The sequence below is a fragment of the Halichoerus grypus genome, chromosome 2 (assembly GCF_964656455.1).
Source record: "Halichoerus grypus chromosome 2, mHalGry1.hap1.1, whole genome shotgun sequence".
NCBI lineage: Eukaryota > Metazoa > Chordata > Mammalia > Carnivora > Phocidae > Halichoerus > Halichoerus grypus.
Genome location: NC_135713.1, coordinates 192,814,712 through 192,838,288, shown reverse-complemented (window position 1 = coordinate 192,838,288; position 23,577 = coordinate 192,814,712). Strand labels below are relative to the sequence as shown.

The 23,577-nt window shown below is 56.6% G+C and overlaps 1 protein-coding gene across 3 annotated transcripts in view; it reads right to left on the bottom strand.

The window, feature by feature from the left end:
- The window catches only part of CRHR1 (corticotropin releasing hormone receptor 1), a 52,059-nt gene that overhangs the window by 5,874 nt on the left and 22,608 nt on the right, over window positions 1-23,577 (bottom strand). Inside the window, exons 3-12 of one of the 3 annotated variants that reach the window (XM_036103121.2) lie at window positions 16,239-16,358; window positions 11,603-11,688; window positions 5,396-5,502; window positions 4,573-4,693; window positions 4,193-4,346; window positions 3,846-3,906; window positions 1,712-1,784; window positions 1,455-1,540; window positions 1,115-1,250; window positions 896-937 (exon numbers count right to left, since the gene is read on the bottom strand). In XM_036103121.2, the coding sequence (XP_035959014.2) occupies window positions 896-937; window positions 1,115-1,250; window positions 1,455-1,540; window positions 1,712-1,784; window positions 3,846-3,906; window positions 4,193-4,346; window positions 4,573-4,693; window positions 5,396-5,502; window positions 11,603-11,688; window positions 16,239-16,358 (986 nt within the window). Of the gene's footprint in view, window positions 1-895; window positions 938-1,114; window positions 1,251-1,454; window positions 1,541-1,711; window positions 1,785-3,845; window positions 3,907-4,192; window positions 4,347-4,572; window positions 4,694-5,395; window positions 5,503-11,602; window positions 11,689-16,238; window positions 16,359-16,642; window positions 16,773-23,577 lie in introns of those variants that run through there. The other 2 variants (XM_036103122.2, XM_036103120.2) reach the window with 2 other exon arrangements.

Here is a 23,577-nt window from a genome sequence, read left to right as displayed (position 1 = left end):
GGTGTGAGATGCACAGGTGTGCAGCGCACAGGTGAGCAGTGTGCAGGTGAGCAGTGTGCAGGTGTGCAGTGTGCAGGTGTGAGATGCACAGGTGTGCAGTGTGCAGGTGTGAGATGCACAGGTGTGCAGCACACAGGTGAGCAGTGCGCAGGTGTGAGATGCACAGGTGTGCAGCGCACAGGTGTGCAGTGTGTAGATGTGAGATGCACAGGTGTGCAGTGCGCAGGTGTGCAGTGCGCAGGTGAGCAGTGAGCAGGTGTGAGATGCACGGGTGTGCAGTGCGCAGGTGAGCAGTGCGCAGGTGTGAGATGCACGGGTGTGCAGTGCGCAGGTGAGCAGTGCGCAGGTGTGAGATGCACGGGTGTGCAGTGCGCAGGTGAGCAGTGCGCAGGTGTGAGATGCACAGGGCGCCGAGCAGCAGGCGGTGACATTCACATCGTCAACGTTGTTTATTTGCATATTTGTTAGGATGATTTTCTCAAGTGTTCTGAGAAGGGGTGCTTTCTCCCCATCCACACAAAGGCAAAGGCATCAACCGCCTTTGCCATGAAGAATTCCTACCTTCAGCACAAATGCATGCCCTGCCCAAGGGCTCAGCCCTTCCTGGTTTCAACAAGCCTTTTCATAGACTCACTGATGAGACTGAAGCCCAGGCTTCTGACCCCCTCCCCCCCCCGTGCCAACTGTCCATGAGAGCAAAGGAGTGGGCTTGCCACTATAGGAACATGTGGGTGGGTGGCAGGGACCTTCCTGGGGCTCCCAGCAGCATCCCCATTAGAGACTTGGGGGCAGGGAGGAGAGAACTGGCGTGTGGAGGGCAGGAGGAGGCTACAGACAATCGCAGGTCCCAGGAGGCCCCCCACCATGCTGGGCTCTGGGGCCCCAGCATCCTTACCTCACTGTTGAGGAAACAGTAGAATACAGACACGAAGAAGCCCTGGGGTGGACAGAGAAGGTGGGTCAAGGGACAGGGGCAGCTGTGGCCCTACCTAGCCTCCGGGCCACCCCCTTCCTCTCCACAGCCTCCTGCCCCTCCGGGCCCCTGCCTGGAAGAATCCCACCCAAGGGGGGATGGGGGACAGCCAGGGCCAGAGTGAGGGGTGGGCGGCGGTACCTGGAAGGATTCCAGGAAGGAGTTGAAGTAGATGAAGATGACCCGGGAGACCTCGTCCTCCCCAGGGTTCACGAAGAACAGCATGTACGTGATGCCCAGGAGGGGAAGCAGCACCAGAGTGGCCTTCACAGCCTTCCTGAGGTGGGGCGGGGTGGGGAGGCCCAGAGTCACGGCCCACCCCAGGAGGGGGGAAGAGGGCCGGGCCTGGGGGGAGGGGTGCCAGGTCCCCAGAATGTCTGAGATGGGGAGCTGGGGTTTTCAGGAGGGGCTGTCGGACCTGTGTCCGAGGTTGGGATCTCTGGAGCCCCCGTGGTTGGGGGAGGGCGGCGGGCCGGGTTACCTGTACTGAATGGTCTCAGATGTGGTGGACGCCCGGAGTTTGGTCATGAGAATGCGGACGATGTTGAAAAGGAAGATAAAATTGATCTGTAATTAGAGCACACAGTGGGATGGTGTGGGCGTGTGTGTGTGGACAAGATGCTGGAGGCAGGCGGGGTGGACAGGGCAGGGCCTCGGTCTGCATGGGGACCCTGTCGGTCCACAGGAGACACTGACTGTCCCCCTCTGCTGCCCGCCCCCCTCCACCCAGGTTCTTACCAGCAGGACCAAGATCATGGGGCCCTGGTAGATGTAGTCAGTATATACCCCAGGCTTTTTGCCAAACCAGCACCTAGAAAGCCACAGAGGGGAAGTAAGTGGGGAGGTCACCTGGGTCCAGTTCAGCAGCATGGGGAAGGGCAGTGCTTGGCCAGGGCAGGACTGGGGCCAGAAGCCAGGAGCTGGGTGTCTCAATTCCAACCCCGGCAGAAGATCAAGATCCCACCACAATGCCTCAGTTATTCATCTGCAGAATGGGCAGACAGCACCCTGTATTAGGAGATGTAAAGCTGGAAGCAGGCCATGTGGCAGGGAGGGCGGGTTGTGGAAATAACCCCTGAGTGGAACAGGCCAGGGCTCAGCACACCACTGCTCCCCTGGGGCCCCACTGGGGCTCTGGCACAAGCCCCATCGTGGTGCCTGGTGCCCGTCACGCAGTGGGCCCCCGGCAGCCAGCGATCTCTGAATCCCTTATTTGCAGCTCGAATGACCCCCAGGCCGAGATTCCACAAGTTTCACCTGTTTGAAAGCCAGAACTGCTTTTCATTTTCTTGTTTCCCTCCAGTAATCTCTTGGGGGATCTGGGGGTGGGTTGGGATGGGGCACATGGAAAGTCCCATGTCCTTGTGCAGAGAAATGGCCCCCAGGGGATGCAGACCCACAGTGCTTAGAAACTGAGATTTTTATGTGAAACCTCTTGACTTTTTAAAGGTTTGAAATGGATTGCAGGTTTCAAAAAACACCATGTAGGCCAAATACGAGCTAGACCCCAGGTCGAGTCCTTAACCCCAGGGTCTACAAGTTCTTTCTGGCGTCTCACACCTGGATCCCTTATGCTGCAGTGTCAGCACCTTACCACTAGATGGGGCTCCAGAGCCGCTCAGACAGACTTAAGATAGGCGCCCTTTACCCTCCGAGACACACTGGGCAGCTTTTTGAAACCTGCTCTTCCTGTCCTCCCCTGTACTCACTTGCACACCTGCAGGAAAGGCACCATTGCCCAGGGTTTATGATGCTCCTGTGCCAGGACCCAACGTCCCGGGCATGACTCCCAAGCCCCCAGTGGTTTCTGGCAGCTGGCCGCCCTCCCCTACCCCGTCGGCTGTGCCAATGCAGAGCGAGCCAGCCGGGCCGGAGTCAGGAAGGATCAGCCAGGCAAATATGAATATCATTTTCCAGGCTCCTTGTCGAGCCCAGTGAGGTTGTGGCGGCCCCCTCCCCTCTATGGGGGTGGGGAGGAATTGTCATTGTGACGGAGGCCACTTGGAACCCCACTTAGACAGCGGGTTCCTGAAAATGCTTTGGCACCTCCCCGGCTGTCTGTATCCACATTTTCTGCCTTTCTCTCAGTGATTCTCAGTCTTAGCAGCTAAAAATCACGGTGCCCGGGGCACACTCCAGACCAATTACGTCCCTCTCTTTGAAGGTCAAGCTTGGGCTTTGGTGTTTTCTAAAGCTTCCTGGGTGATTCTAACGTGAGCCAAGGCTAAGAACCACTACAGTAGAAATCTAATTTTCAGGGGCAATTGGGAATACCCGAGACCAAAGTCACTTCAGGACTTCAGAGCTGGAAGGACTCTATGAGATCATCAGGATTCATTTCTATTAAATCCATAGAACCTTTTGTAAAACAAATCTTAATATTCATAGAAAACATTTATATGGCCTTTACTATGTGCCAGACACTCTTTCAAAGGCTTACTACTATATGAACTCCTGTCATCCCCACAAAAACCCTTTATGGGAGGCAGTTTTACTGGGATGCCCATTTTACAGATGAGGAAACTGAGGCACACCGTAGTAACTAGCCCAAGGTCATAGAACTACTTAATGATGGGTCCATGGTTCAGAACCTGGGCCGTCTGTCTCCAGACACTGTCAGTAATGCTTATGCTGTTCATGAAATCCCAAGACAGATAAAGGAGCCTGGATCCACCTGTCTAGCCAGCCCCACCTCGAGTAGAGCACTGCTGGGGACCCTCAGATCGAGTCCAGCCCCCAGCACCCTCCCCTATATGGATAAAGAAACCGTGGCCCGCCAGGGAAGGTGATTTGGCCTAAGGTCCTTAGGGAGCGTCAGGCGGAGCTGGGCTGGGAGCCTGGACCTCGGGGCTCAGGGGAGGAGGGGACTTACTTCTCATTGTCATAGTACAGCTTTCCGATGGCCCAGGCCACGATGATGGGGAAAGGCACACCTGGGGAGAGACTGGCTGTCACAGGGCTCATCAGTGGGGTCTGGGGGATGCAAGGTCTGGAGGAGCCTCGTGCGACCCAGAGCCTCGAGGTGGGCACGGGATCCCCTAGGTAGAGCTCATACTCTCGCATCCAACTTGCTGCACCCCACCCGCAAGTAGGAGCAGAGGGCTGTGGTGCTCACCCCACCCCCGGACCTGGCCCTGAGCTCGCAGGCCCCCTCGCCAGCTGGCCAGAGTGTGGGTGCGGAGGGGACAGCCTGGCCGGGGCAGGGGCCAGCGCGCTCACCCCAGCCGATGCAGATGAACATCCACTTGCGCAGCCGGTCGGTGGAGTAGGTGAGCACAATGGCCGTGTGCAGGTAGCAGCCCTCCCCGAACATCCAGAAGAAGTTGGTCACGTGGAAGTAGTTGTAGGCGGCTGTCACCAACCTGCACCAGCCCTACCACCCCCCCCCAGCAGAGATGACACTTAGAAGGGGGGAGGGGGCGTGGCAGCAGCAGCACCCCACCCTGGGTCTGGGGCCTCTCAGTAGGATGCGCCCCGCCCCCACCAGGGAACCATTCCTGTTTTATTGGGCCTCAAGGCCTGTGCCTGGCCCATTTTCCACCAGGGCCATCCCATCCAGACCCTTCCTCTGACCCTGGGGCTGCCCCTCCAGGACATACCACGTTGCTCTGGTGGACTTCGGGGCTCATGGTGAGCTGGACCACAAACCACGTGGCATTGCGCAGGATGAAGGCCGAGATAAGGTTCCAGTGGATGATGTTTCTTAGGCACCGGATGCTCCTGGGGGGCAGCAGGGGAGGGTGGGTGATGGAAGCAAGGGAAGGGAAGAGGAGCTGAGGGACGGGCCGCCAGCATCCCTCCAGCCCAGATGGGTTGATGGGGAAACTGAGGGCAGGGCTCACTGGCTAAGTCACACCGGGAGGTGGCAGCAGAACTCTCCTGATGCCCCACAGGGCCCTTCCTCCCGGAGACCCACCCAGACCTAAGCTCTGCTGGCAGAGCCGGCCACACAGTCGATGCTCCAGGGACCAGGGGCTTCTTGCTTACTGGGGATGCCCCTCCTCCCATGGCACCCCTCGTCTCCCTGTAGCTCCCCGCGTGCAGGCCTGACGCTCAGCTCCTACCCCTACCCCTCTTCCTGGCACTGCTGGCTTGCAATAGTGCTGGGCCCACGCAGGTTCGAACCCAAAGGGCTCCACCTTCCCGGCCTCCCAGATGGGTGCATCCCGGCATGGGTGGGGGTGGCACAAGGCGAGCCTGGGCTTCAGCCATCCCCCGTCCCCCTAGCAGTGACTGGGCTGGGGGGCAGCAGTGGCCCTACCAGAGGTTCCGAGGGACCTGGGACTCGTCTATCTGTCACCCCCTCCCACTGAGGTGAGGGGGCAGGGGCCCCCCCTTGCCAGCAACCCCTCACCCAGAGCTGCCTCCTGCATCTTCCTTCTCTACCCTGCTCAAGTCCCGGGCCTACGCAGCCTTTCTCACCTGAGCCGCAGAAAGAGGACAAAGGCCACCAGGAGGGCCACCAGGGAGATGCAGTGGCCCAGGTAGTTGATGATGACAGCGACATGGTAGTGTACCTTGCTCTTCTTCTGAGGTAGGGGAGAGGGACAGAGGTGAGACTCCCACACAGCGGCACCCCTGCACCCACTGGACATGTGAGGACAGCCCCCTCGGTGGCTGAGACGGAGTTGGTAATAACAGTAGTTACTCCCCTGCCCGAGCCCTGGCTGTGTGTCGTGCGTGGCCCTGGAGCTGTGCCGTCCAATTTGAGACTGTTGTCTGCCTGTCTGTCTGTCCCTGAATCCCATGCCCTGCCCACTGCTCCGTCCTGTTGGACAAATACCGGCTACCTCGGGGCTCCGCATCACACAGGGGTCCCCATCCCATGTACGCGGCTCTCACACTCACCTTTCCCTTCTGCCCAAACACCAGGGGGCCATCCAAGCTCCCTCAGCCTCGAACCACCTCTTAACCAGCATGACAGACTGGCGAGGTACTGAGGCTACAACTGTGTCCCCCACCCCATGATGGGGGACCGGTGGTCCCCAGTGCCCAGCTCTAGGCACACAGGTCCCGAGAGGGCAGGGCCCACGGAGCCAGAACCGGGCACACAGTGGAGCTCCCTAACTGTGTGAAGGAAGGGCAAATGGTTGTTGAAAGCGGCTGGCTTTGCAAAGCGGGGGAGGGGCCCTGTTAGCACCTCCTCCCCTTATCCTTTCAGGGTTCTGGCGTGGGGCCAGGCCATGAGGACGCACAGACACTGGCCAGTGGTGAGAAAAGGGTAAGTTCACAAAGGCCTTGTTCAACCTTTCAGGGACACTGAAGAGCGCCTGGCTCCCCATAGAAATTCCTATTGGGATTCCAGAATCCTTGGACGTCAGAACTGGTCCTAAGGATCGAGTCCAGCCCAACTCTTCTTCCAGATGCGGAAACTGAGGCCCAAACTCACTCACCCAAGCTCGAAGGATGTACCTCTGCAGCAGGACGCCGAGCGGGCATCGGAGGAGAGGCCAAGCCCTCCCTCCCCCTGCTCTTCCCAGCGCCCACCACACCCCTTCTGAAGGCACGTCCTCACTGAAGAACCTCTAAGGGACTAATTTTCCTGGCAGAGGCTTTCAGGAACGTGGCAGGAAATCACATTAGCAACTCAGGCTCCGAAGGGTTGAGACCCACTGAGGTGTCAATGGAGGCAGAAAACAGAGAGAGAGAGAGAGAGGCAGACAGAGAAGCCGTGGTGGAGGGGAGTGGGGGGAGAGGGGAGGGGAAGAAGAGCAGAGGGTATCTATCGCCACCATGCAGATGGGGGACGGTCTCTGAGTGCCTGGCAATAGATGCCAAATCCAAAGACTCCAGAAGATATGCACACATCCAGTCTGTCTGGAGCTGGTACTTAATTTCCTTTCATTACATTTTCTGCAAATCCATGCTGCGAAGCCCCTGGGTAATAACAATGCCTGTGGGCTGGAACAGCGTGACACCCCAGCTCCGTTCACAGGCGCAGGTGAGCGAGCAGGATGTGCAGGGAACCCCTTCACCACCACATGCCATCAGCCTCCCCCCCCCGACCCCCACTGCAGCCCAAGCCGGGTTGTAGGTTGAGGCGGGACGAGTGGGATTTATTCAGCACCTACTCTATGCTGGGCACTGTGCCAGGGGCTTTACAGAGGTCATTGCTTTTCTTTCTCACGACGGCCCTCAGAGACTGTCCTTCTGTCTGTTTTTTCCAGTTGAAGAGGCTGCATAATCGGCCCAAGCTGCCTGGCCAGCTCCTAGACCCCCTCTTCCCATGCCCCCCGCCCCCAGCCGTGGTGCGTTTCTGAGAGACAAGCAGTGCCCAGGATCCTCGGAGGGCTTCTGCAGGGAGCATGGGGGCGAATGAGGGGTTTTCTCCACCGACGCCAAAAGGGGAGAACTGGGCCGACCCATTCAGGGGGCTGCCTCAGTGTGACTCCTCCAGGTGGAAGGCCCCGGCCGAGCCCAGCCCCTCGTCTGCCACACCAGCCTGGTGCGGTCTGAGAGATGGCAGCCCAGCAGCCCACGGGGTTACAGTGCCAAGAGCCGGGGGAGACTGCCCAGGACGTGGCGGGGCCACCGCAGGAGACGGCCAGCCACGCTCAAGAGACAGCCCGGCACCCTTGGAGACGGTCAGCAATAGCCTGAGACGAAGAGCCCGCAATATCTTAGGAGCCACCCAGCGATACTCCAAGAGACCCTTCTGACGGCCTGCGAGACGGCCACCGTTAACTGCAGAAGCAGCTGGGACAGCTGAAGGACACATGGACACAGCCAGTCCCTGAGAACCTGACCAGCACTGTCCCTGTTCAGTGTGGAGACCGGCTGGTACCGTGAGGAAGGGGTCACAAGGTGGCTCTGGGCGGAGCCACTCTGCCATACTCTCAGTGACCAGGACCCAGTAAGGAATTAGTGCCCAGCCAACTTCGACCAGACTCTGCAAGACACACCTTGTCCCAAGTGGTGGCCACGTACGACCTATCCCAATGCCTTTGCAGGATGACTCTGAGTGCTCGCTACGGCCTTCCCCCTGCTCCCGCCCCCGTCTCTCTCCCACCTCTGCCTGTCCCACTCTGTGGCTCTCTCTCTCTCTCTCTCTCTCTCTCTCTCTCACCAGCTGGTTTCCAGAGCTGCTCCCTCACCCCACCCGTGGGCACTCCAGCCCCTTACTCCTCCAGGTGTGGTCCCCAGACCGGTGACACCAGCATCACCCGGGAGTTTGCAAGAATCTGAAGCCCTGCCCCAGACCCACTGAGTCTGAACCTTCATTTTAGCCAGAAGCCCCAGTGATTCTTAAGCGTTTCAGAAGTTCTGGTCCAACCAACACTGCTGTGAGCAGTGAACCCCAGCTCACAAGCCTACACCCCCAGAACCCCTTTCATGTGGCATCAAGGTGTGCCCTCCCAGGAAGTGCCCGGGCTCCCCAGATCAGCAGGTGTGGGGGAGGGAAGCAGAGCATGTATAAGTGTCACGGGAGGTGGGGGTGAGTCTGGGCTGTGGGGGCAGGGTGGATGTCACTGCAGGGAAGGGAAACTGTGTCTGGGGGGTGCTGATATGGAGAGTGGGGGCCAGTGCAGGGGAGGGGGTCAGTGCCATTCCTAGGATTGGGCCATCAACAAGTCAAGCTTCCCAGCTGGGGGCTTGTCCCCTGGTGGTGGTGGCCGTAGGCAGTCTCCTCCCTGGCCTGGCCTCTGGGCGCCCTCACGAGTCCCATTTCACGGGGCAGCCCTTCTGCAAATCCATTATCTGCAATCCCCTGGGGCACTGGTGCTTAATTAGGGCTTAGCCCAGGCCCCAGAGCTGAGAAATCAACTGCTCCATTAATTGGAGACTTCTCTTCCTCTTCTTGATAGCTCAGGAGTGGATGGGGAATCTTGAGAGTGGGGAGGGGTCTGGCTAGAGGCTAGAGGCTGGCAGAAGGGAATGGCATTTTCAGTAATTAAATTAATTGATTACCCAGAGTGCCAGGCAGCCGGGCTGGCAGGGGCTGCCCGAGAAAGGGGTGGGTGGCAGCCCCCACCGAGTCAGTAAGCAGAGGAAGGGGGTGCCCGTGTTACCTGGTCTCCTCATCAACAACCCTCCACCCCCCAGGTGTACCCTACAACCTCCCCTGACCCCTGGTGAGAGGAGAGGCAGAGGGATGGCGCATGGATGGAGCGCCCTCCACAGACCAAGACACAAGCGGACGTGACCCTCTCTCTCTGGGCCCTTTTACAGACGAGGAAGCTGGGCCTTGGTGAGGCTAAGTTGCCCACCCAGGGTCACACAGAACATGTGCTGGAACCAGAATCCAAACTGCAAACCAGCCGCCTCCCAAGCCCATGCTGTTCCTGTTATCCTGCCAAAGAGGGGACTGATGAGAAGCTGGTGTTCCCCAATCCTCCTTCTCCCCCTAACCCCGCTGGTAGAGAGAGGGAGAGACCCCTGTCATGGCAAAAGGGGTGGGAGCTACAGGGTGGTGTCCCCCATCAGCCAACTAGAAGGATGGGGCTTCAATTAGAGCAGGAGGGATTCGGGTGAACCGCGAACTTCCTCTGACATTCAGGGGGCTCCATGCAGGGGGAAGGCGGGGAGCAGCTGTGGCCCTCCAGCTTTTCTCCTTTTCAAGAAGGCGACAGACGCTTCCTCCTCGGGGGTCGGGGGAGGGCAATTTGTTTTAAGCCAGGAGGCTGGCCTGACCTGCAGTTGGAGCTACATCATTGCCTCAGGCTCTGCACACCCAGCAGGACAAGGTGGGGTGCAGTGGAGGGCTGAGGATTCTTGCCTTCACCGTGCCTGCCCATACCTTCTCCCCATGGGCGTGAGCTGTGGTCTAAGCTGTCCACAGCACTGACCTCGCTTTCTGCCTCGTCTCCTGGGTGCCAGGTAAGGAGCTCCCCATCAGGCTGAGTGGTCTTCTTGCCCAACCCCGCCCCAGATCTTCCGGCCCAATTATGTTTCTTGACCCCACTTTCCTCCCTCAGTCCCCCCCAGGGGTGGGGGTGCCCTCATCTGCAACCCCAGGACTTCCCAGGCTGGCTCACTATGTGGGTGCTTAGCACCCTGCTCAGGTCAGCAGGGCCGGACCAACCCACCATGGCCTGCGGGGGACCACGAGACTGGCCTGTGAGTGGAGATACCAGCAAACCTCTCTCTGGCATCCCTAGTAACTCACCCTGCCAAAGCAGCCCCACCAGAGAACGTGCCATTCTTCTAAGCTAAACTGTGTCCTATGTCTGCAGCTTCAGGAAGGAGACAGCAGAGTCCCAATGGCTCAGTGACAAGAAGCCAGGCAGCCTGGGGAAGGGGGTCACCAAAGCACCCAGGGCCGAGTGGGGTGCAAGGTGGGGAAAGCTGTTCTTCCTCCATCAACCTCGCTTCCCACTGAGCACCTAGTGGGGGGCAGAAGCAAGCCTCCACTCCAAAGCCCAGGTTCTAGGCTCTGACCCTCTCTGGCTGTGTAACCTTGTGTGAGCCACTCCCCCTTTCTGGGCCTCAGTCTCCCCACCTGCAAGGTGAATGGGTTGCACTAAATCAGAGTTATTCACTCCCCCCACCCCCATCAGAAGGTCCCCTGGGACTCTGTACATCCTCCTTGGAGATTTTGATTTATCGGATGTTGGACGAAGCCCTGGAGCCTATATTTGAACAAGTGCTCTGTGTGGCTCTTATTACCAGGCAGATTAAGCGAGGATGGAGGGTCTCCAAGGTCCCTTCCAATTTAGATCTTTTAAGCGCTGGAATTCTCAGGACGGTGTGGATCTGCCCCCTTCCTCCATTGCCCAGACGCCTGGAGCCCTCACACAGCCTGGGGTGTCCTCCCGTCTGTCCTTTGCTGTCTGCTCACTCATTTTTCCAGCTCCACGACCCTCTCCTTCCTCAGCACCTACTGAAAGGGTGCGTGGAGATGGAGGGGAGGGGGCACGGAGGACGGAGGCAGCAGCAACACCAGATACACCCGTGCCTCTGCCAAATGCCACCCTGAAGAGATTATTCATTGCGGCGCTGTTGGTAATAACCAGACTGAGGATAAAGATTGGTTAAATAAACGACGGCACATTTTGCACAATGTGGTATTACGCAAATGTAAAAAAGAATGAAGAGGCTCTTTATGTACTGATAGGGAACAGTCTCCAAGACGGAGGGTCGTATGCAAAAATCAAGGTGTCAGACAGTGTGGAGAACATGCAACATTTGGATTAAAGCAAAAAAGAGTATCTCTGTATGTAATTACTCACATACGCAGACAATGTCTCTGGAAGAACACCTAAGAAACTGGCCTTGCCTCTGGGGAGGGAACCCAGTGGCCGGGACAGGGCGGGAAGGAGACTTCTCTGTGTTCCCATTTGTACCTTTTGAATTTTGTATTATGTGTAAGCACCATCTTCTCAAAAACATTTAAATATTTCAAAGCCTCTCCAAGGGCTTTTTCCAACGGCACTGCTCCCCCCCACCCCGCCCCCATCTTTGGTTCTGACACAGCGCCCCCTGGCGGGACCCGGATGTGCCGCGCAGGTGGGTGATGGGTGGAAGGAGGGAAGGAGCAAGGACCCAACTCATCTGGGTCAGAGCCAGCTGCCGCCCTCTTGGCTCAGCCTCCCTTGGGGATGGCTGCTCACAGCCATGATGCTGGGCACCCGCACAGCAGACCCAGACCTGAGCTGGGGCCTCACCCACCGTCCACACTGGCAGCCTCACCTCCCCACTGAGGATCTCCTGGCACTCGGAGTAGTTCACGCGGGCGGCCCAGCTGCCATTGGCCAGGCACTCCCTGTAGCCGTTGTCTGGAAGAAGGAGAGAGAGTCAGAGTGAACCATGGGCTCCTCTCCCAAAGAGCAACCCAGGCATCCATCTGTCCATCAGTCCGTCCATCTATCCATCCATCTGGGCCAACACAGAGGCCTGCTTGCTGGGGGACTCTGGAGTTGAAGCTGAGGAGAGGGGCTTCCCTACTACCCCCATCTTCTTGCCTCTTTCTGCCTGCTGGCCCCAATAGGGCTGCCCACTCAGACTTGACCAGCCTGCTGGGGCTGCTTCCTTGCAAGACCTTATGTGGTGGCAGATTATGTGGTGGGTGCCCTTTGGAGAAATGTCCCATTTTGGCATCGCACATGGTAGCAAAAGGGATGGTGAGAGCTGATGAGTTGATTCTCCCTCACGAGGCTGGGCATGCTATGGTGGAAGGGTACGTGGTGACAGCTGATGTGGCACATTGGAATGACTATCCGCAGTGAGGTTTCCCATGGGGGGGTCCATGTGGCAGTGTTTCACATGGGGTGGGGCCCACAGGGCAGGGGTTGGGGAAGGTCCTCATGGTGGCATTTCTCTAACAGCAGGATTTATGTTGGAGAGTCATGTGTTGGACACATCCATGGTGGAGGTCTCTTAGGACAGGAAACGACAGGTGGCAAAAGTGGACTGGGGGATGTCACAGGGGGTGGGTCTCATGGGATCCACTACAACCAGCTCCCAGCCTGGCACATGGCATTTGGGGGAAAAGACAGGAGGGCGCCCCAGGGAGGCGTGGGGGCCCGCACAGCCACCAGACTGGACTGCGGCCCGGAACTTGTCGCCTTCTAAGGAGATGGGGAGGAGCCCTGCCATCTGAGATGAGGCCTGGCTCCATGGCTCTGGGGTGGGTGGAGCTGCACAAAGGGTCCCTCTCACACTCCCTCCTGCCCATACCCCCGGCAGGCACCAGGGCCCTAAAATCCAGGAAGGAAGGGACCAAAGGAGATCCAAATCTTGAGTCTTTTCTCCTTTGCCGGTGGAGGTCGCCCTGCCTCACCTCACTCGGGCATTGGTGACTTTAAATATGTTTCCTAGAGTGAATTCTGGCCCGGAGTCCAGGCGGCACTGGCTAGAAGAGCAACTGAATCTTGAGCCAATCCCCTGCTGCAGGCCTTTCCATGGCTCACACTGACCCTCATGCCACATCCCCACCCCAGCAGAGCTCAAGGATGCCTGGGGAAGATGCCTGAGTCCCAGTCCCTGAGCCCGGAGCCCGGCAGGGACAGAGCACTGTGTGGGAGACAGAGTGGGACGCCCTAGGTCCGGCTCAGTGCTGCTGGGCTGCGAGAGTGACCTCAGCAGCTCAGGTCACTGGTTCCCCAAGGGTGGGGGGTGTCCAGCCTGGACCTGCCTCTCTGCTGGCAGCAGCAGGACAAGAGGGAGATGATGGGGTGGTGGCTGGTGGGGGGAGATGTTGCTGTCTCCGGGAAAGAGGGAGCCACGGTCTGGCCCCGAGGACCACAGGGCCGCGGCCTCTCTAACGCACTCCCTGGCCACCCTGCTGAGCGGCTGCTCAGGCTGCAGCGTGCCAGTGGGAAAATGAGGCTAAATGCATTTTTAAAGCTCAGCTCAGCTTCCCTTCCCAGTAAAGTTGAGCCCTTGGGCAGAATTGGCGAAGGAGCTGCTGATTCTCTCCTAATTGCTAAATGAGGGATAAGCTACCAGAGGGCTGAGGGCTCAGTGACTGGGATTTCAGGAAGGTCTGGGAGGAAGCAAGGAGCCAGGGGAATCCAGTGTGTCTGCCGTGGAGGGGACGTGCCTGGGACCAGAGGCCACTCTGGAATGTCTGCAAAGAAAGGGACTCTGGGCAGAGATCTAGTTGGAAGACGCATGGGGAGGGGGGCTGGAATAAGGGGGTGGTTTTGCTTTAGGAGAGGGAGCATGAAGTAGGGTGAAGAGCATGGCTCTCAACCCAGGTGGCCCAGGTTCAAATCCTGATGCCACTCCTTCTTAACTGAGTGACCGTGGGCAAGTCACACAACCTCTCAGCTTCCTTATGTGCTGCATAAGAATAAGCTTCGCAACGACTCCTGCCTCAGTGGCTGGGTGGGCATTCTTAGTTCGCACATGCAGAGCGCTTGGAGCTCTACCTGGCGCGTGGCGTGCACTATTATTTTCATTATTATTGTCTCTGAACTGTTACTTGTATAACCTTCTATAAGATTCAGGACATGTTATGTATCCCTGTCAAAGTGGGTACTGGTAGGGGCTGCAAGAGATGCCCCTTGGTTCAAGCTCCCCTTTCACACCCCACACGTGGGGCGGGAGCATGGAGCCCCTCCTGGGCCAGGTCATCCAGAGGGAGCAGTTTTTGTTGGGAAGGGAGGAGGTGATCTGGAAAGAGAAACAGCTCCCCTAGCCGCAAGTCGTTGCCAGGGAGGATGCGACCTCCTTGTCTTTAATTGCTGAGCTGAGCAGTCCTCCCAGAGAGTCTCGGGAAAATGGATATTTTTGGAAAAGCTCCCCATCCCTTTGAAGATCAGATGCAGCAGGAGGGAGGGCATTAAGGAGAAGGCCTGGAAGTCCTGGCAGTGTCTCATCAGTAAATGAATTAATTAGTGCCTAGTGATTAGGTACAATTCTGGGTTCCCAGGCAGTACTGATTACACACTGGTGTGTCCCTCACTTTCTGGCACTGGGGGCACTTGTGAAGGGAGAGTCTTCCAGCCCTGGCTCCACGTCCAAGGACCATCACCCCCAGCCCCTCTCCTGGGAGCAGAGAGAGCACCTCACCCAAACCTCCCACCCATCCTGCAGGTGGAGAAACTGAGGCCTGGAGAAGGCAGTGCAGAGGGTTCCTTAGCCAGTTCCAGGTAGAGCTGGGGCTAGAATCCTGGAGTCTCAGCTTCCACTTAAGGCAGGGTGGGCTAATCAGCAGCTCATGCCCAGACACTAAAGTCTTTCTTAGGGTCATGTCAAGTCACCCTGGGAGACAAGAGTGGAGTGAGCTCACGCGGAGAGGCAGGGCTGGAGCCATAGAGAGCCTGGCCGGCCCCACTCAGGAGTGTGGACTTGACCATGGAGGCAATCAGGAGCCACAGAAGGGTTGGATGGGAAACCAGGGTCAGAGAGCCGGTGCCTTGGACCAGGGCAGTGGCTCTGAGGATGGAGGGGAAGTCAGCTCGGCCGTGAACATCACTTTGGAGGTGAAAGTGGCAAGACCCGGTGCTGCGGAGACAGAAGGGCCTCCTTCTGGGAGGAGCCTCGCTGCCCCCCGCCAGGCACCAGCCCCTGGGAGCTCCAGAAGCACTGTGAGTGAGGCCGTGGCCCTGCCTCCACACCTTGTGACCCTGGGCAGCTGTCAGCCTCTGCCTCCATTTCCTCACTGTAAAATGGGCCCTACTAAATTGGAGGCTGGCAGGTGGCGCACACCAAGCTCTCTTCTTAGGTCCTTCTGCCCTTCCCCCTACCTGCACTTCCTCCCCACACCCGCCTGTTGGGGTCCAAGAAGTGGTTGCAGACACATGAAGCTGTGTGGTCTGGCTGTTCCAGCCTCCCTGGGGCCCTCCCACCCCTCCTGGGTTGCAGCCACCCCCCGCCCCAACACCCTTAATGTAGCTGGTAAAGGAGAGGGAGCAGGAGGAGGAACGTGGGAGTTCTGAGCTGAAGCCATGCCCTCCAGCCTTCTCATCGTCAGACCAGGGGCCAAAGGGCCATACGAGGGGGGAAATGCATTAAGGTCACTCGGCAAGTCTCCGCGTGAACCACCTGGGGGCTGGTCACCCTCGGCACCCCCTTGGGCCTCGGAGCCCAGGCTCATCAGACCCCAAGAACCCATCTAGGGACCCCCACCCCTCCCTCTGTAGGACAGGGCCCCTGGCCTGCAGCTGTTTCTCTCTTCATAAGCAGGGGCTGTGAGTCATTGACGGGGCAGAGCAAATTAATCCTGGGGGTGACAGGTGGTGTAACAAGGAGCTGCAAAGCCTGGAGGTGGAGGCTCAGGAGGCTCAGGGCCTCAGGGTATGGAGGTGTTTACGTGGGGATCAAGTATCCAACAGACCCTGGGCAGTCCTCACCAGTCCTGCGAGCCTGCATGCAAGGCTCAGCCCCCTGCCTGTGGATCTAAAACGGGGTCCCCCACCTCAGGGCTGCAGGGCCCTGGACAGACCTCCTAACCTTTCTGAGCTCCAAGTGGGGGCTATTCTGATGATTCCTGCCCTACCTCAGAGGGTTGTGGTAGGCTTATCCCGACTAACCCAGTTTGTCACCTGCAGAAGAAAGTGTCAGACAGAGCTGCAGGCAAATTCCAGCTTCACCTCTTACCAGCTGGTGACCTTGGGTAAATTCCCTAACCTCTCTGAGCCTCGGAGGCCTCAGTATATAATGAGAACTACATAGTTACATATGGCATCACCCAGGGGTATTGTGGGAATCAGCGGTAAAGAGCACAGAGCTGGCCTTTGGTAAATGGTGGTTGTATCCACGAGAGGTACTATAGTCTTGTCGTTGTCACTATTATTCCTCCCACCTCCAACAAGTCCCAAGCTCTCCCCATCCTGTCCCACCTCCCAGCAGAGGGTCCGCCCTCCACAGGCTCACTTACTTGTGGTATTGTAGCGGACACCGTAAAAATAGGCGGGGCAGGGTCGAACCACCAACTGCCCCGCAGGGCTCTGGGGCCAGCAGGTACCAATGAGGTCCATGGATGCATTGCACTGCAGCCCTGGGGGCAGAGACAGCTGGTGAGGTGGGGCGAGCTCCCTACTCCGGTATCCTACCCACCTCCCCACACTCACACACCAGCTGGGAACAAGATGGGAGCAATGACCCCAGTGTAGAGATGAGCTCGTCCTATGCAGAGGAGACAACAAGGAAAGGAATCTGAATTTGATGGTATGGCATGAGGGAGCCAGCGTGGGTTCCAGAGTAGAGGAGGAACAGAGACACCTGAAGGGGGTGTTAAAAGCTGAGATCTTGACTGGCATTTAGAGAAAATGCTGGACATACTTCAGGTCCTCTGCTCTGTAGCCCAAGGACACTTCTCTTGGCCCCTCATTTGGTATAGATTGGACCTCTGAGACTTCACAGTCTGGAGCAGCCTGGAACAGACCCAGCCAATCCTTGATCTAGCCCGCCGCACACATCGATGGAACCAGACCACATCTTCTCTGGCCCTGCAGTGAGGAACCAGTTAAATGAAGTTGGCCGAGCTCTTCCCGGGCCTGATAACCACATTTACTGAACATGCAGTGTTTGTGCTTGGACTGTGCTGGGCCCTAGCAGAGGACTGACCAACAAGGGAGCCACAGGGAGAAAAAAGAGGGAGACACCACCTAGGGGGACGGGAAAGGACACTGAACCAATAGTCTGGGACACACACTTCAGACTGGGCTCTGCTACTAATTTCCTGTGTGACCACAGGCATGTCATTTGCTCTCTAAGCCTTCGTGTCTTTATTTTTTTAAGATTTTAATTTATTTATGAGAGAGAGAGAGAGAGCGAGCAGGGGGAGGAGCAGAGGGAGAGGGACAAGCAGACTCCACGTTGAGCGTGGAGCCGGACAAAGGGCTCAATCCCAGGACACTGAGACCATGACCTGAACCCAGGCCAAGAGCCAGACACTTACCCAACTGAGCCACCCAGGCGTCCCAGCCTTTGTGTCTTTATAATAAAATGAAGAGTTTGGTTCTGATCAGAAATTCTTAATCTCAGTCTACTGGAAGCTTTAAGGGTTCATAGAGATTCTGAAGTTAAGTGAAAAAATTGGTGTATATGTGCATCCTAATTGGGAAAGGGATTGTGGCTTCATTAGATTCTCAAAGAGGTCTGTGACTCAAAAAAGGATGTTGAAGTCCCCTTCCAAATATTTTCCCTTAATTAAAGAGCTTTTTTTTTTTTTTTTTGAGATTATTTATTTATCAGAGAGAGAGAGAGAGAGCACAAACAGGGGGAGTGGCAGGCAGAGGGAGAAGCAGGCTCCTCTCTGAGCAAGGAGCCCGATGTGGGACTCGATCCCAGGACCCTGGAATCATGACCTGAGCTGAGGGCAGACGCTTAACCAACTGAGCCACCCAGGCTTCCCTCGAAGAGCTTTTTGGAGTGGAGCGTGTGCATATGTGTATGTATGTGTGTCTGCTGGGGCGGAGTGGAGGCCACAGGAATGCTTCTGGAGGGGAGGGAGGCTTTTAGTCTCCAGTGGGGGAGGCTGGGCTGAGGATGGCCCCTGCACCCCTCCTGATGCTGCCCCTTCTTTCTCTGCCTTAGGATGCCCCTCTTCCACAAAAGGCCGGCACACCTGTCCTGTTGAGACCCAGTATGCCCATCCCAATGGGAGGGGGTGAGTAATTCTTGGGACGGGCACAAGGATGCACAGACAAGCCAGGAAGAGCCATGAACCAATGCAGGGGCCGCCTCTTCAGGGCTGGGCATCAGCAGTTGCCAAGCCCTGGCTGGGGCCCACCTGCCAACCCCTCCCCACGTTAGCCTGTACTCGGTGTCTCAGGAAACAGCCCGGGGTTAGATGGGCATCTTTCCCCCGCTGGATGCCAGGCGATGCCGAGCAGCACTTGAACCTAATGCTGGGTTTTCTTTCTAATCAAAGCGATTCATAGGATGTTCCTGCAAATCGGGGCTTAGGGGCAGAGGCCTTGAGACCAAGGGGTTTAACTGAAAGAGAAAGAAGTCTGGGTTGGGGCTTCATGGACATGGGGAGCTGGCGGGCCAGGCCGGGCCTTGGCGCTGTGCCACAGGACAGCCTCCATGAATTATGGCATCATGGCGGGGGGGGGGGCAGGGAGGAAAGCAGGCTGTGACTGTAATCTCTCATGGGTCATGCCCCTCGTGCTGAACCCAGAGGTGGGCGGAAGCTAGAGGCAAGGGGCCACAGGGAGGGAGGGATGATATTATGGACCATGCTCGGCTTTTTCAAGGCTCATCCTCATCTATTTTGTTGATCCTCATCCATCCTGCAATGTCATTAGTCCCTTTTTACAGATGAGCAAACGGAGGCAGAGGGACATTAAGTGACTTGCTCAAAGTCATGGATCAACGAGTGAAAGAACCAAGAAGTATAGCCAGGTGTTTTTGACTCTAAACTACACGCTCTTTCTATTATGTCACATGTTGTGCCAACAAAGGGAGGGGAGAAAGCCAAGGAGGCAGCAGGGAAGGGAGAGACAGTTTTGAGGGCTGTTTGCCGGGCATGTGCCAGGTACTTTGCACATACCATCTGATTTAACGATATCATTGTACCTTCGTCAGACGGTTGTCCATTCATTCACTCACTCACTCATTCATTCATTCACAGTGTCTCCTGAGTTGGGCACGGGGAAGACTAAATGGAACATCACGTATGGCAGCACCTGGAACTTCTCTATCATGCTCTCTCGGCGTAGGAGCTGCCCTCCGCCCTCCCTTCCCTCTCCCTCTCTCTCCTACCCTGGACACTTCCCCAGAACCCCTTTGGCAAGAACAGAGTGCTGGGCAGGACTGGGCACCAGCCACAGCCAGGACAGGACTAGAGCCAAGACAGAAACCAGCTACTAAGCAGATGGCCCTTCTGACCTCGATGACCAGGTACCAGCCAATGGCCAGAGCCCTGACCCACCCACAGCTGGTGGAGAGGTATGGGGGTGGAAGTAGGCAGAACAGACATTATTTGCCCCTAGTACGGTATGGATTAGGATCCCTTAGCACCTACTATGGGTCTCATACCACCTTCTGTGGTGAGTGCTAATTCTCTCTGATTTACAGGTAAGGAAACTGAGGCCGGAGCAGTCAAATTGTTTATGCAGAGTCACACAAACACCAAGAGGCAGAGTGGGGTTTGAACACTGGCTTTTGACACCTGTCCAGGGGTCTTCCCACTGCACCATAGAAGTCCGTAGTCTGGGCCACTGGCCCTCATAGCATTTGGTTGCTGTTTGGTTTCTAGCCCCTGCTGCCGCAGTCTCTCTCTCTCTTCTCCCTCCTGCCCCCCCCGCAGCTCAAAGAAGGCTGCTTGGGGGGCTAGAGAGCGGGTTAACACTGCCATGGACATGACCTTTACATTAAGAGCCCAGAAAATCCTGGAAGGAATGAAAGTCTGTGTGCGAGAAGGGAAGAAAGGGAGGGACAGTCTTCAAGAATGAAGAATAGAAGCCATCAGCATCACGGCCTGCCTGCCGGGCTGAAGCTGGGTGGGCGGGGTCCGACGGAGGGGCGTGGTCAGGTGGGGCGTGGTCAGAGGCACAGGGCCAATCAGGAGCGGCGGCAAAGCTCGGGCTCGGAGACATCAGCCTTAGAGTAGGGGGCTTGGCCTTGTGGCTGTAGGGAACTGGCTGAGCAAGAGGCAGGGAGTTGGAAGAGGAAAGGAGGCTGGAAGAAGAGGGGCGGGGACGCAGAGGTCGAGGGAAGGGAGGAGGCTGCAGGACAGGGCCTCAGGCCCCGTACCTGGCAGTGGGCCCTGCCCACCAGACCTCTTGGCCCGACCGCCTCGAAGGCACCTTCCGCAAAGTGCCTACCTCCGCGGGCCACAGCCCTTCACTGCCCACGCAGGGATTTCAGCTCACCGCGCTGGGTACACGCGGTCCCTGGGGATCCCGCAGAGCCCGGGCCTCCAAAGGGGAAGGGTGTGTAGGCAGGGAGAACCAACCATTGCTGACCCCTCCTGCTCTCCTGGGGGTATTTTCCCACTTGGATAGCATAGTTCTGGGGGTGAGGAGCAGTTTGGATGGGAGTAAACCAGCCTTGCAAATAGCCAGGCCGATTTACCACCCAGGAGCTACTATTTATTATGAGTCAACTTCTCCCCACACCAAACTGTTCCAGGTCGCCCCTCCTGGCCAATTAAGTCATAGATGGGGAGGAATAATGACTTTGCTCTTTATTCAACAAGTTGTTACTGACCGCCTAAGAAATTTTCTAGGAGCTGGGGACACAGTTCCCTGTTCTAGGGGCTGGGAATACAGTAATGAATAAAGTAAGTGCCCTTCCCTTAGTTGGGGGTGGGAGGTAAGGGGTGCAGCAAACAGACAGACAGAAAGACAGACAGACATAGCTATTAAGCAGTGAGAAATGCTATGAAGAAAAAGCAAGCAGGGTAAGGAGATAAAGACTGCCAGGACTGCTATTTTAATTTGGTGCTAACATTTAAGCAGAGACCTAAAGGAAGTGCGACAGGGAGCCATGTGCACATCTGGGGGAAGAGTGTTCTAGGCAGGGGGAACAGCACATACAAAGGCCCTGAGGCTAGTTTGTACTTGGCATGTCTGAGGTTTTAACATTCCTATCACTTGGTGGCTTGTCCCCTCATTCATGAGGCAGCTAGATCCCTTCAGCGTTTTTTTTTCTGGAGGCAAGAGGGTGGAACCAAGTGGGCTAAAGTAACGCGTAAGACTGGTCCTGCATCTTCCTCTAACCCCACACGTGCACACTCCAATGCTCATGGGAGCACTGCAGTTAGACAGTCCCAAATCTGTGCAAATGGAGGGAAGAGGAGAGAGGAGAGAGGAAGAGGTGGACAGCTCCCTCCTGCCTCTGACAAAACCCCTGCTGAGTCAGGGACCTGGGGAGCCTGTTTTAATGAACCCGATGAGAACCCTTTGAAGGTGGCCTACTTAATGCTTGTGCACGATTGGGCGCTGGTTTCTCGCCAGGCTCAGGGTCCGAAAGTGCTCAGCAGATCCTTCTGGAGTAGGTAACTTCAGAAGGAAATCAGAATCTGGGTCCTGTCTCCAGGTATTTTGGGTGTCTCATTAGAGGCTTCTGAATGAATGAGAGTAGGTGGGCACTTCGCAGCAGCCCTGCACTTGTGTGGTTAAGCTCAAGAGAGGGACTCAGCCAAGGCTGCCCACAATGGGAGCAGCCAGGTGGCCCAAGGGCAGCCTCTGAAACAGACACGCTTGCCCATTCAGAGGAAGGAGCTGTTGGGATGAACGGGCAGGGGCTCTGCCTGGGTCGTCCAGCATGGAGAAGGTGGCAGAGGGCAGGCAGAGAGTCCTGCTCTTGTCCTGGCCACCTTGTGGCTGAGCTGCCTCTTTTTTGGCTGGGTAGACTGGAAAGATACCTTTGCCGGTATGTGACTCATCAGGACAAGTGGCTGGGAGCCTCCTGTCCTGTGGGTTTGCGAGCTCTCCGCTTTTGCATTCCTGGCACCTAGTAGAGTGCCAGGTGCATAGTAGGTCCTGAGGGAAATCGGGGGCTGTGTGTAAACCCTGTATAGGTGTGGAGAACTGCAGGGGTGACAGGCCACACCCGGCCTTGGGCACTGTGGCTCTCTGGGCAGCCACATATGTGGTGGCCCATTTGATTCAAATCTTGGGGCTACTGCTTAGTAACTGTGTGTGCTTGGGAAAGTTACTTAACCTCTCTGAGCCTTAGGTTCCTCTTCTGTAAAATGAGGATAAAAATACTTCCTGACAATATTGTTATGATGATTGAATGAGATTCAAGTACTTAGAATGGTGTCCGACACATAGGTACTAAATAAGTATTAGCTATTATTATTAACATTCATGACCTTAAGACAAGGGATAGGAACGAATGACCCTGGGTCCTTGTCAACAGTATGAGTTCATTTGTCTCTGATGTCATTAGTCAATAATTCTATTACTTTCTGGTATTGTCATATTAATGCCATGATTTTATGAGCTGCCAAGTCTGTGATCTGCCACATGATGGAACTTTGGCCCTAGGGATCCACCCTCTCCCTGCTCCTGGCATGTGAGAGGACCCCCAAAGGCCCCAACTCAGTGCCAGCCACCCCGGCCAGACGCCCATCCATCTGTCCCGGTCCCTCCACCCCACCCTCACCATCTGTCTCTACCAGTGCCCATAGGTCTGGGTAGGTCTTGGCATTGGAAGACAAATAGCTCATTCTCAGAGGCTGTTGTGGAGGGTGATGGATTGTATGCCATGAAGCCCGCCAGGCTGGGCTGGGCTGAGGGTAGGGGCACGGAGTACAAATCGTGGGGGAATGAACGACATTCATCATGGCCTGTTGCCTCCAAGAACAGGTGACACCTGCATGGCTCAGAGACATCACTCCTCCACGCACAAGGAGCAAGTGAATGGAGGCTGACCTGGCCTCAGTGCATGGGGGACTGCGGGCAGGGCCTTTCATCTCAGACTCAGGCCCTGGACAGGTCTCTTCCCTCCCTGTCTCTGTCTGCTAGAACTCCAGACTCTTGCTCAAGAATTTTCCTATTCCCCATGGCTTGGCTTAGCCAACTTTGCAGCCAGATGCTCCAGGCTCCCAGTAACCTCCCCAGGCTTACTGCTCTTCTCTCCTCACTCCTCCCCTGTCATTCCACCAAACCCCCCTGCTTTTCTTCGGTTAACTCTAGCTTTGGCTCAGAGCACTGGCTCTTCACTGCCGGTTCATACTCAGAGTCTCTCAGAGACTCGCTGTGAAAGTGACTCCTTCAGGAAGTCTTCCTGGATTCATACCACCCTGCTCTATCCTCCCTGCCACCTCCAGTGTTGTGAGCAATTCATAACAAATGCCTTCTCCTCATTCCAGCTATATACAGTTCGCACTTTCAAAAGCCTGCTGATGTTACCAACAATCATAAACAATGCTCACTAGTGGTGTGGCTCTCTATAGTTTGTAACATATTGCCATAAAACTTAGTGCATTTAGTTGTTACAGATCCTTGAGGTAGGTACCAACCCCGCCGCATCCAACTTTACAGTTTGGGCAAAGTGAGGCTCAAGGGTTTGACCCCCTTGAGGGCCTGCTCATCCCTGGGGCTGCTAGAGGGGCCCCAAGGGCAGAAGGACAAAATAGCGCCACCGTGAACATGGGACCCAGTTGGCCTTCTCCATGTCCGGAGCTCTTCCTCTCCCCCAGGCTCCTCCCGCAGCGAAGGTTTAGGAGGCCGGGCGGCAGCCGCTCGGAGGTGTGGAAGCCTCCTCCCCCCGCAGGCCCAGGCTCAGAAGCTCATGCCTTCTGCCTCCCTGCT